The sequence below is a fragment of the Aegilops tauschii genome, chromosome 5 (assembly GCF_002575655.3).
Source record: "Aegilops tauschii subsp. strangulata cultivar AL8/78 chromosome 5, Aet v6.0, whole genome shotgun sequence".
Classification (NCBI taxonomy): domain Eukaryota; kingdom Viridiplantae; phylum Streptophyta; class Magnoliopsida; order Poales; family Poaceae; genus Aegilops; species Aegilops tauschii.
The window spans coordinates 540,419,716-540,433,520 of NC_053039.3; the positions used below are offsets into that span (position 1 = coordinate 540,419,716).

At 45.2% G+C, this 13,805-nt stretch overlaps 1 protein-coding gene across 1 annotated transcript; it reads right to left on the reverse strand.

The window, feature by feature from the left end:
* Positions 1 to 4,200: 4,200 nt before the first annotated feature.
* Positions 4,201 to 7,077, reverse strand: LOC109784156 (zealexin A1 synthase). Its single transcript, XM_020342749.4, has 2 exons — positions 6,019 to 7,077; positions 4,201 to 4,914 (listed from the first exon to the last, which is right to left on the reverse strand). Exons 1-2 carry the CDS (start codon positions 6,907 to 6,909, stop codon positions 4,294 to 4,296), a joined length of 1,512 nt encoding a protein of 503 aa, XP_020198338.1. The 5' UTR covers positions 6,910 to 7,077; the 3' UTR covers positions 4,201 to 4,293.
* Between the last annotated feature and the right edge of the window lie 6,728 nt (positions 7,078 to 13,805).

Consider the following 13,805-nt stretch of genomic DNA (forward strand, 5'->3'; position numbering starts at 1 on the left):
CTTCACCAGCACCATCTCCTCTCAAAACCCTAGTTCATCTCTTGTATCCAATTCTTGTCTCCATGTCCGGGATTGGTACTAGTAGGTAGCTAGTAGTGTTGATTACTCCTTGTAGTTGATGCTAGTTGGTTTATTTGGTGGAAGATCATATGTTCAGATCCTATATGCATATTAATACCCCTCTGATTATGAACATGAATATGCTTTGTGAGTAGTTACGTTTGTTCCTGAGGACATGGGAGAAGTCTTGCTATTAGTAGTCATGTGAATTTGGTATTGGTTCGATATTTTGATGAGATGTATGTTGTCTATCCTCTAGTGGGGTTATGTGAACATCGACTACATAACACTTCACCATTATTTGGGCCTAGAGGAAGGCATTGGGAAGTAATATGTAGATGATGGGTTGCTAGAGTGACAAAAGCTTAAACCCTAGTTTATTCGTTGCTTCGTAAGGGGCTGATTTGGATCCATATGTTTCATGCTATGGTTAGGTTTACCTTAATACTTTTGTTGTAGTTGCGGATGCTTGCAATAGAGGTTAATCATAAGTGGGATGCTTGTTCAAGTAAGAACAGCACCCAAGCACCGGTCTACCCACATATCAAATTATCAAAGTACCAAACGCGAATCATATGAACGTGATGAAAACTAGCTTGACGATAATTTCCATGTGTCCTCGGGAGCGCTTTTCTCTATATAAGAGTTTGTCCAGGCTTGTCCTTTGCTACAAAAAGGATTGGGCCGCCTTGCTGCACTTTATTTACTTTTGTTACTTGTTGCTTGTTACAAATTATCCTATCACAAAACTATCTGTTACCACTTATTTCAGTATTTGCAGAGAGTACCTTGCTGGAAACCGCTTATCATTTTCTTCTGCTCCTCATTGGGTTCGACACTCTTACTTATCGAAAGGACTATGATAGATCCCCTATACTTGTGGGTCATCAGCAACCAATGCAACTATAACAACAATCGGAGTAAAGAACAATCTGTAAAGAGGAAATTTTTTCAGATACTTCCACATCTCTAAAAAATATGAAAAATTACCACATAGCCTATATCTACTGTGTTTGTACTATGTAAAAAAATCAAGAATTTATCGAATTACGACTATTCAAGAATATTCATAGAACTTCAAAATTGTCGAATGCTACTTCGGTGCTACTTGGGTGTTTACATGTACCATCACACTTTCAGACATGTAAGAGGACCCAATGCAAGATTCGGTGGCATTGCTACACCTCGAAGGACCCCGAGTGGCCTAACCCTCGCCTGGTTGAGCCAGCTATATCTAGCCTTTTGACTTTCACCAGACGGCGTTCCACCGATGGACTTTGCCACCTGATTGTGGTAGGTTAGCCCATAGGAAAATTTTAAAACAAAGTTTCGGCCCAACCTGTCACAAGATTCCCTCCGGGTTCAACCTCATCGTAGTTTCCCCCTCTAAGTGCTGGCGGTAGTGTCGTCCGTGAAGGGGTCATACTCTGAAGCAGCGTATTGGGTGTTTGAACCTACCACCACACTTTTAGACATGTATGAGGACCCAGTGCAAGGTTTGGTGGAAGGCCCCCGAGCGGCCCAACCCTCGGCCTGTTGACTCGGAAATCTAGGGGGTAGCTTTCTCTATTGCAGCAAAACATTAAAGTAATAATTAAACATTTCAATCTAAACACATGATTTTTGAAATCCTTGAAACTTTTTGATGCAAATAGATATAAACTTTGCCTCATTTGGCCAAGGAATGAAAAATATACACACAAATCAAAACAAGAGGGTGTCATGTGAAATTTTTGAAACAACAATGATTTTATTTATTCAAATTTCAAAACATAGTATACCAACAAAATCCTTTCCAGATTCTGATTGAAAAACATATAAAGTTTTCAAAATCAATGCAAGTACGAATTAATTGTGATTTTTACAGAGTATAAGGACCTATGTTCAAAAACTTAAAAAAGTGTATATTCATACTCTATGAAAAATTCTACCCCAAATTGATATATAATTTGCATATATTTAAGTTTAGCTAACTCACATTCAACCCTTTTTTAAAACAGAAAAGAAATTTCAAAAAAAAATCTATGCCGACGGTAGCCGTCGACATAGATGCCACATGTCTACCTATGCGACTGGTACCGTCGGCATAGTTTGTTTTTCCATTTTTTATTTTTATGTACTAATTATCACGTTATTATTTTTATAATCATGTAACTTATGTTTAAATTATAATTATTCTATGCCGATGGCTGCCGTTAGGGCTGTTGGCATAGCCTTAACGGCGTCAACCTTCCATCAGCCAATAAGCTATATGACTATGGTTGCATATATGCCGTCAGTCACCATCGGCGTAGATCGGATCTTTACTGATGGTTAATCTTTGCTGACGGGGACCGACGGTTTATCTGTGTTATTTACCGATGGTGTATGTATGCCGACGGGCCCTGTCGGCATAGCTCCATATTTGTCGACGGTTTCTGGCTAGCCATCGGCTTAGCTCGATCTATGCTGATGGGCTCGTCGGCATATGTTTTGCCGTGGCATATTAGATAATTGGGTCATTTACATCTGTGTCCCTAACTGGAACCCACTACTGATATTTGCCCATAATTTCGAAGCCTGCTCAAATTTGGCCCTCTACCGTTATGTGCACTTATAGAAATGCCCTTCTGTGTCGATACCGTTCGGTCAAAGGGCTTTGATCGTCCTGAAAAAAATAGCAAAAATAAATCTAAAAAATCTGAAATTTTGTGGGATCAAAGATACTCAGGTTCGCAAGATGGGTGCGAATTTTCATGCTGTTTGGACATTCCAGGAGCTCGTGGCAAAAAAAAAGTAAATATGTACGCCTATGAACAGTAAATTCAAAAAAATAGCAAGAAAATTCAAAAAAATATGAAAATTTTTGGCATCAAAGAGGCTCGGGCCCGCAAGGTGCATGCAAAAATTTGTTGTGTTTGGACACTGTAGGAGCTCGTGGAGAAAAAAAACAAAATTTGGTTCGGGAAAAAACTTTCAAAAAAATGACTATTTTGTTTTTTTTCTAGAGCTCCTCGCATGTCATTTGAGCATAAAAACTTGCAAGCACCTTGTGCACCCAAGCCTCTTTGATGCCAAAAAATTTCATATTTTTTTTGAATTTTCTTGCTATTTTATTTCAAATTTACTGTTCACAAGCGTACAGATTAACTGTTTTTCCTTGCCACGAGCTCCGGGAATGTCCAAATAGCACAAAATTTTGCACGCACCTTGCGCACATGAGTATCTTCGATCCCACAAAATTTTAGGTTTTTTAGATTTTTTTTTTTGCTTTTTTTCAGGACGGTATGCCCATAAATGGAAAAGGATTGACTTAACTTAGTTCTTCTACATATTATTTTATTCTTCTATTTTGAATCCGGAGAAGAAGAATTAAATTTATTAGAATATTTTTTATTAAATTAAGTAGTCAAAATAGAGAAATAATTAAAGAATATAACCCTTATCAAATTAGCAAAGCTTTTGGTTCGAAATCCTTTCATTTAACAAGCCAGACCCGCCTTTTTCTATGCTCTAATTTCTGAGGCCTTATTTAGCTTGGGCACCCCTTTAATCTAAATTTCTATTTTCAAAAATAGGGATTGCCAAATTTTTCATGACTCTGAGGTTCAATCCAATCCATCTTTTCTTTTCTTTTCCTTCCGATACTAAAAAAGATTGAAAAGGATAAAAAAATACATTACATCTAATTGCTAATGCTCTATTCAAAGTGATTAGAAACCTACCAGCTTCATTTAATCTATTTTTGCTACCCAGTAGTGACTATATATTAGGTTTGGGCTACATGTGTCCAACTCGAACTTCTAACTCTCGCTAATTACAAGTCCAACTGTAGCTTAACTTGTAAACATATATTTAAGACAATTCTAGCACACAAAATGATGAACGTGCTTGAGACAATGACCAAACATCAAGGAAGACAATTTATAATAGTTATAACTTACAACTAAAGGAAAATTTCCACATGAATATGACTATTCAATGGAAATATTACAAACTAGTAATATTTAACATATAATCACTAATTATAGAATCCCCATGATTGGCCACATAAGGTGATACATAGTAGTTGCTTTCATGCATTCCCAACTTTGAAATATAATTTCGGCTGATAGTTACTTCCAATTTTTTTGGCCAACGGTAACATGAACAACAATTTGATGCCGCAAATTATGCCCTGAGCTCCTTTTATTCTAGCACATCCATATAGGTATAAGGAAATAAGTACGGACATCCACGGCTACTGAGGTGCATCTATATAGTGGAGCGTACATATGGAATAGCCTTGAGGTGCAGATTAGATGTTCTACCTATGGTGAACCCAAATTTCTCAGACATATCCAGTGACGCTGAGCTGGCTTCGCCAGGAAGCATCCAGTTGAAGTGATATAAAAAGTTTGCTAAAGTGATCTCCAAAAGTGACGTGGCGAATGCTATCCCAGGGCATTGCCGTCGCCCACCTCCGAAAGGAGTGAATTCAAAAGAATTCCCATTATAATCCACGTTATTGTTCTCAAACCTTCCTGGATTAAACTCTTCAGGATTGTTCCAATATCGAGGATCTCGGGAAATTGCGAAGACATTAATGTATATATTTGTATCTTTAAGCATGTCATAACCCATAATTTTGCAGTCCTCTCTAGTCTTGCGGGGAAGTAGAGCACCAGGTGGATGCAATCTAAGAACCTCCTTGATGACCATCCGCAGGTAGTGGAGTTTTGCAAGATCGCTATTGCCAATGATAGCTCGGCCATGACCCAGTACCTCTCGAACCTCTAATTGTGCCTTAGCCATAGCTTCAGGATGACATATGAGTTCTGACATAGCCCACTCCAAAGCGGTTCCTGTAGTATCCGTGCCAGCTGCAAAGATGTCCTGAAAATAACGACATTGTGGTATAATTAAATACTATATGCACATAAATTATTGAAATGAAATTTGTTATTTCAGAAAATAGTATTGCATGTGACATAAAGCATTATTTAATGATCCTAAAAAACATTATTTAATACAACTAGTATTTTTTTTGGAACTAATATTTTGTCTTGACTTTAGATTGTAATAGTCGCTTTTTCTCTAATTAACCGACCAGTGTACGTAATATTTTTTGGTCCCATCCCCGTTGCCAATGTTTTTGTTCACTTTTTACTCTAATAATTATCTTCTACCTTATGAATTGCAATAGCACCCCGCCCCTCGTGAAAAGGTTCCTAAAAGAATTGCTTGCCACCTGGATTAATGTGTTCTCACTTTTACATTGACAGATTAAGACTTGACCAATGATTTCAACTTCCTATAGTGGGGACTAACATATTACTAGTCTATATTACTACCTCTATAATAGGGAGTAACATATTTATGGTTTCATACAATACTTTATTTATTAGGATGTAGACTCATCTTGTCTTGGTATGTGTGATGTTACTCATAGATTGAGTAACATATTATGTTACCACATGCCTATCTTTTCTCATTAATTACTTGTCACAACATCAACTTTGCCTAAATATGTGTTATGTTATCACTTATGTTACTCCTACTATGAGCAGTCTAAACACATTTATACTCACATCACCTGGGCCTATGCAGCCATTAAACGGTCGGAGTAATGTACATGTAGATAACTATTTCCTCTCGCATGTGTTGATAAAAGATCAACCGAGTCAAAGCGAAAAATTACATCTAAAACTATATATGGATGAATCAAGTAAGTAATATTCTCTCCGTCCAATAATATAAGAGCGTAGCGTCTCTTATATTATGGGAGAGAGGGAGTACTTTTCTTCTTAGGCACCTAGTTACTTCCTCTGTTCATTTGTATAAGGCGTTGTAAACATTTCAAACAATGCCTAAAACAGTTCAATATTAGAAATGTTTTATAAAAAAGAACGGAGGGAGTAGTATGTTGGCTTCTCTATGATGTAGAAATCACATAGTACATCCAAATGGTTAGGAAATGACTGAGTGGAAAATACTCACAAACAAGACGGTAGTTATATTCTCTGTCGTTAGAGGGTATGCCAACGAGTCCTCTTCCTGCAGCCTGAGCAGCACGTCCAGTAGGTCCTCATCGTCGGTGCTGCAGGCGCCGTCACCGGCAGCTCGCACCACCTTGCGCTCGTCAAGCACCCCGGTGATGATGTGCTGGATGAGGTCGCAGCTCTTCTTTGTGCGGCGCTCGCAAGTGCTGAACCACCGCACCAGCCGCGACGACGGGAAGAGGTCGACAAGGCAGAATCCTCCCAACAGCTCTAGGAGTTGGTTGATCTCGCGAAGGTACTCCTCCTGCCGTGCGAACTTGCCGCCGAACACCGCCCGCGTCACCACGGCATTGCTGAGCGCCGCAGCCTTCTGGCTGATGTTGACGGTAGCGCCCACAGCTGTGGCCGTGATGATTGAGCGGAGGAGGCGGCCCACCTCCTCGGCCCTGATGTCTTCCATGCGCTTCACCTGCTTGGAATTGAGGAGCTCCATGATGCAGACCTTGCGCATCTGGCGCCAGCGGTTGTCGTAGGGGGCGAAGATGATGCCCTTGCCGCCGAAGCCGACGATGTCCTGCAACTCGGTGGTCCGCCGGTACGAGAAGGCGATGTCATTGGTCTTCATCACCTGCTCCACCGCCTCGGCGCTCGAGACTACCACGGTTGGAACCTCACCTAGCTTGAGGAGCATCAGTGGCCCATGCCGGCGACACAGCTCCGTGATGGTGCGGTGTGGGAGGACACTGAGGACGTGGTGGAGGCTGCCGATGACCGGGAGAGTCCATGGCCCAGGAGGCAGATGCTTCTTGGGCTTGCTCTTGCCACCGGAAAACCAAACGGCCAGTAACGTCGATACGGCTATGAAACATAAGGTTAACCAACCCTCCATGACCGCAGCTTATTTGCGAGTGAAAACTGAAAAGTTCGTTGTGAGCTTAGTACGTGATAATATGGTAGGCATACATACGGATATATAGCCGGGCTTGGTATAGGCGGAACATGATGGAAGCCGCTCCTTAGCCCCCGTCCTGGTAGAGAAACAAGGAAAAGTATCGGTAGCAGCCCCCTGTCACACTCCCATAGCCTCTCTTGGATGACTATTTGCCTCACGTGGTCAAAATCTAAGGTTGCCTGATGGATCACGTTATCACAGAAATTGGCATCACAGGGAAACTGTGAAGAAAGCAACAAACACATCACACTAAGAAAGATCACACATTGACCAAGATACATGAAAATAGTAAAAATGTACTGAGAAAAGAAAGAGATACTCAAGTGCTGGTAATCGGACTGCCTCTATGAAGAATGTTGGGATTGTGTACATGGAGGCTGGGGAGCTCACTAAAGAGGAGCCTCCCAAGGAGTTTGGAGTTATCTGTAAAACAACTTGACTTTGGTAGATCTGACAAACTGACAAGTGCTCCGTTTTGGTGAAATTTCCACCACATTTCAAAGTGGATGGTGTGTCTGGTTTTCTACGTTTTGGACTTATCATGGAAGGGGTCATTGTCATTGTGGAAGTCACGGGAGAGAATAGGAAATCCACAGGGGAACGTAAGTGCGGAGGCACTCACCTGCCAAGCCCTGCCGCCCACTCAATTTGCCTCGCGGTTCGCAAAATAGTTAAATCCCGCACGGGGCCACAATAAAAACAAAGTCCCTCAAAAACCTTTAAGTTTCAACCATGAAACTTACGGTTTTGCATCTAAAATGCCCAGTTTCAACAAGTTTTAGATATATAATTCTAAGTATTTTTTCTGCCGCTCGTAGACCCAAAGTAAATGATTTTTATCGGTCACTCGTACTAAGTTTCAACATTGAAACTTAACATATTTTTTCAAATTCGTCAAAATATATTTAAAACGGATCTTATTTCAAAGCGCTACTAACAAGAAACACGAATATGAAAATAAAACTTAATTTGGAATTTTCATTTAAGATACAGAACTTTGAAAATCAGAAGCCAAAATAAAAAGGAGGCACCAGGGACCTGAGTGCCCCCGCGCTTGCCTGGCGCAAATCCTCATCCGGGGGAGAATGATATGCTTATGGAGACCTTTAGGATGGCTTCAGATCTTCAGGATGGCTTAGGGCATCTCCAACGCCATGCATCAAATCGGACACGCAAAATATCCGCGGACTCGTCCGGGTGTGTCCGCGGACAGCGGATAAGGTGGCGGCCATCCAACCCGGTGCATCAAATGTCCGCTCACATTTCAAACGGATATTTCACAAACAAACAAAATTCATGCAAACCGGACAAAATTTAAGCAAGTTTCCGTATATTACATGCAAACCATATGCTATTTAATAAGTTCAACTAAATTTACAAAAACTAAACTAAACTAAACAAGGTATCGGATGGTGACCTCGTAGGCATGGCCTTCGATACCACGGGCACCTCCATCGTCGTCCCCTCCGCCGATGCCGTCATCATCGTTGTCGCCGTCGTCATCCTTCAAGCGGTGGAAGTTATCCACGCCCTTGCGACAATCTTGATTGGCTGGCGTTGCATGCTCGCGGTGCAAACGCTCTGCCGCGTACTCCTGGCGGTGTCGGTCGGCTGCGGACACCACCGCATGCCGCCCTCCCGTGCCCTTGCCCTTGCCAGTGAGGGCAAGGGCGGCGCGTTCGGACTCGGCCAACGATATTGTATAGAGTTGGTCGCTAAACCGTGGCCGACGCCAGGAGGATGTTTGTGTGGTGGTCCTGAACCGATCCTCTGGCCAGGCCAATACGAGGTTCGGGTCGGTGGACACCCAGTTCGACGCCACGTCGGACTTGGAGAACACCGATCGGCGGGCCGTTGTCGGGGTTAAATCCGACATATCTCAGGTAGGTGGTCCTGTCGGTGTAAATAAAACCAGGGTATTAAAGATTTGGTGCAGCGGACCCTTAGGATGAAACCAAACCAACTATTTTCGTGTGGAGGACGACATCATAAAGGGGCTGAGCAGAATCCGACGGACTTTGCCCCGCGCCTGGCCAGAACATCATGGGGACATGAGGTGGTGTAGTGACTCTACGTCCTCTTCCGAAGCCGCCCTGGGAAGGGAATGCTGATATGCCCGGGAAGTAGGACTTCATCCCCAAGGCGGGCGGACGACGACCCACGGTTAAAGGACGAGTGCCGACACCAGGTGGTAGAGTAAAGGATGTGCGTCAGGGCCTCCCGCGTACGCTTCTCGGAGGTCCGTGTGAGCCACGACACCTCGGGATTCTTTAGTAAGATTCGCCTACTGACTACCACGCTATGGTGGCGGTACTCTGCCGCCGACCAGCGAATGCTGAAGGGGGAAGTGGAGTGTCCGGGGGTTAATACGCAGCCCCGGAAGGACATCATCATCATCACGTACAAGGCATGCCATGGGTGGCCATGCCATAGGAGCACGAGCTATGCTAGCCTACCGCAATATTTATCTAGCCAATCAATGCCCTTGACAAGCCCTCCCTGCACACTATAAATAGGGGAGGCCGAAGCCTCACGAGGGGTCGATTCTTTTGGGCAGAAAGAGAGGAGTAGATATTGATCAGTTCACCTTGCAAGAAACACATTGTAGCTCCATACTATTGCAATACAAAACAAAGCAGGAGTATGGTATTACATCAAGAAGGTGGCCCAAACCTGGGTAGTTCTCTGTGTTCACGCATAGTTCATCCACTATATTCGTTCATGACTTAAGATTGTTGGACGTGTTCAGTCCCTGGCCAAACTCTCGAAGAGTTCGTTCTCATAGCTCATTTGTAGGTTCTTAGAAAACCGACATTTGGCGCGCCAGGTAGGGCGCTGGGGCATTCTCAATGATCCTGGTCGATGCCCCCTGTCTCTTTGAGTATTCCCCCAGGCCATTGCGCCGATACGGTGTGGGGCGATGGACCTTCCCGATTGCTCGCCCCTGACGAAGAACTCCAGTCGTTGACGCCGTTCATCCCGAACGACTATCGGAAGGACCGTATCGCAAACATGCCGAGCGTTCGGCGTCCTCAAGGAGCCGTGCAAGTCCCCGTCAAGCGGCCCGAGGGCTGCATGAGTTTATGGCCCAGTCTGCACCATGGGAAGATGCTCACTCATCGCTAGGCTATAAACCCTTCGGTGGCCGGTCTCTCATGGACCGAGAATACCGGTGCGGCATGGCAGGCCTGTGGGCCCTATAATTATGACCGGTCCTGACGGAAAAAGACGTCACTATGTGGGTCTCCCTGGAGATGTCGTGGTCATAGAAGGGAGGACGTCACCGGCTGGGCCAACAGGGGGACACCCTTCCCGGTGTTGACCCTTCGGTTTAAGCAATGCGGGCATCATCTACCAAAGATTCACGTTGCTCGCCCTAGACCCCGACACAAGGTCTCACCATCAGGACTCTCCCACAAGACCCAACAGGCCTCTGCGGGGCGAGAGGAGCCTCGATTGCGGCAGTGGCACTCCGACTCCCGCACACTCTTCGTGAAGCCGCGAAAGCGGGTTTGGCACGGGGCCTCCGTCGTCTTCAACTCCCGTCTGGGTGCCCACTCGGTGGCCAGAATCGCGGTCCTTCGATCTGTGACAAAGACTGGGAAAATCATTTGTCACCAAGACAAAGCTTCAGAAACCTTCTGTTCTCTACCTAACGGATGGTCATGGTTAAAATCAGGTGACCGAGGTGTGTTGCGCCATTCGTGATGAGAAAAGTTCCCGGGACCTCTCCCACGGGGCCGCTTTCCTTGGGTTGATGGGCCGTTGCTGTTTCTCCGCTCGCGGAAGAATCAGAGCCGTGCGCCCTACCTGCACGTGGGAACGTTTTCGGGTCCTGTCCCGATGAACCTCTTCCCTCTGATTACCTCCCCACTACGGCGAAATTTCGTGTTTTGACCCTTATTTGTGTAGTTTAACATGATTTGACCCTGATATGATTTTTTTCGAGATTTGACCCTTTTGTCTACCGCCGCCGCCCCGGGTGGTAGCTTTACATAGGCTACCTCCGCCACGCCTGGCGGTAGGTTCCGTTGACGACCGTCTGGCCGTTAACTAGCGCTGACGTGGCAAAGGGCCCTACCGCCGCCGGCCCTGGCGGTAGGCTCCAACACCCTACCACCGAGGTCTCTGGCGGTAGGGTCATGGAGGGTAAGGTTTGTTGGGCCCACTCACCACCCACCCACTCCACTCATCTTCTTCCCCGAGCTCAAACTCTCTCCCCCTCTTCTCCCCCACCCAAGAACCCACTAGATCCCCCTCAATTGCTAGAGATTTGTCCCGTGGATCCGGGGCATTTGCATCACCCAAGGTATCTCTCCCATCCCCCCTTCATTTGGTTGGTTCAAATCATCTACTTTTGTTGGAATCAACTAGTTTTGCAAGCCCTAGTTCTTCCTCTAGTTTTGCATTTATTGTGAATTTATGGGCATTTATGGTTGGCCTAAGTAATTTGTGTCAATCCTTGTTGTGGCAAGCTAGCTTAAGTGTTAGGGTTAGGGGTTTAGTTAGGTTAGGGTTAGGGTTAGTGTTAGTGCTATGGTTAAGGTATACTAGTTGTTGATTGAAACTATGCATATTTTAGATAGTTCATCCATATGAAATGGCCGGTCCATGGATGACTCAATTTTGTTCCAGTGTTTTTAGATGGATAAACTAGTGAATGTGCATTATTTGGACATGGCGACTTTCATGGATGGAAATGACGATGAAGGGGAGGAGGCCATGGTTTTTGACACAAGCCCAAGCTATGATGATATTGTTGTGAAAGTGAGAAGCGTCCTCAATTGGATTAACCCAAGTGATGGTGTGAAGCTTATTAGGAGGTATGATGTGGGAGTGGGAGTAAAGTCCCGATTAAAGAGTATGCACATCACCTCTCAATTGCATTGGGATGTGTATAAGGATAAAGTTGAGGGATCACAAGACAAGTCACTTGTGTTATTTGACACAAAGGTTGAAGTTCCTCGGCAACTACTCGACTTGAACCAGAATGTGTCCTCCCCAATACATGATGGTATCGTGGTCTATGACCACAATGCGGGTAGCCAACCACCAAGTAGCCAACCAAATGAAGAGGACATCAATGCTAGAGCCATAGTTCTTCTAGGTGATGATCATGTTGGAGATGAGGCCGTTGCTCATGTTGATGAACATGCAATTGTTCATGTTGATGAAGATGCCATTGCTCATGTTGATGGAGATGCTATTGCTCAAGATGATGTGTATGCGGAACAAGAAGAGATTCAATACAATCCCATTGGTGACTTGGATGTCATTGTGCATCAACAAGACATGGACCGTAACCTCCCTTATAGACTATAGGTATGAGTCAGATGATGAGGGTCCACCGGAAGAATTGGTTGATGATGGATTCATGGCACAAGAACATCAAGTCTACAAGAAGGTCAATGGCAAGGAAAGAGGACCCTCTTTGTTTCGTGATCTTATTCTTGTCGACAAGGCCGTTGTTGATGGTGGCATGAGGTTGGGCTTGGTCGAACCATCAAATTGCCCGAGGATGGGTGATCCAAGGCCACCGGGTGAGGACGAGAATGCTCATTTGAAGAAAGGGATCAAGTTTGGTTGTTTGCAAGAGTTCAAGATATGGTTGAGTGACTACGCCATTGGGAACCTGTCGGTGGGAACGAAACCTATGGGATAACGGGGAATCCCTTCTACGGTTGGCGGACGTGGGGCTGTGGAAAGAGCGAGTTTAGGAGATCAACACAGGGAATTTATCCAGGTTCGGGCCACAAGTCGTGCATAGTACCCTACTCCTGCTGGTTTGTGTTCATTTGGTGTTCTTGGACTAGCTACAAAGCATGCAGGGTCCAAAAAGTCCAAATCCTCCTCCAGTATGCCTCGGGCCTCCTTTTATAGCCAAAGGGGTCGCCACAGTGGCACACAGGAGGTGGAAAGTTTGTACTGTATACAAGTCTATCGCCTGGCACCGTAGGAAAAACGCATTTAATGCTGCCGACGTGCCCTCACACTCTATCGGGGACGACAAGAAAGCATGCCCCGTCCACCGCTGAGGGAGTCCTGGATTAGGGGGTCCTCGGACAGCCGGATTATATCCTTTGGCCGGACTGTTGGACTATGAAGATACAAGATTGAAGACTTCGTCCCGTGTCCGGATGGGACTCTCCTTGGCGTGGAAGGCAAGCTTGGAGATATGGATATGTAGATCTCCTCCCTTGTAACCGACTCTGTGTAACCCTAGCCCCCTCCGGTGTCTATATAAACCGGAGGGTTTAGTCCGTAGGACAACAACAATCATACCATAGGCTAGCTTCTAGGGTTTAGCCTCTACGATCTCGTGGTAGATCAACTCTTGTAATACTCATATCATCAAGATCAATCAAGCAGGAAGTAGGGTATTACCTCCATTGAGAGGGCCCGAACCTGGGTAAACATTGTGTCCCCCGCCTCCTGTTACCATCCGCCTTAGACGCACAGTTCGGGACCCCCTACCCGAGATCCGCCGGTTTTGACACCGACATTGGTGCTTTCATTGAGAGTTCCACTGTGCCGTCACCATAAGGCTCGATGGCTCCTTCGATCAGCGGCAATGATGCGATCCAGGGTGAGGTTTTCCTCCCCGGACAGATCTTCCTATTCGGCAGCTTCGTACTGCGGGCCAATTCGCTTGGCCATCTGGAGCAGATCGAAAGCTATGCCCCTGGCCATCACGTCAGATTTGGAAACTTGAACTACACTGCCAACATCCGCGGAGACTTGATCTTCGGCGGATTCGAGCCCATGTCAGGTGCGCCGCACAATCACGACGAGCATGATTTAGCTCTGTCGTCGGACAGTGTTCGGGAGATCAC

Excerpts from the sequence above, each read along its gene's own strand:
- LOC109784156 (XM_020342749.4), bottom strand. The coding sequence starts at position 6,909 with ATGGAGGGTTGGTTAACCTTATGTTTCATAGCCGTATCGACGTTACTG. Across the intron at positions 4,915-6,018 it reads ATATAACTACCGTCTTGTTT|GACATCTTTGCAGCTGGCAC; the intron begins GTGAGTATTTTC and ends CGTTATTTTCAG.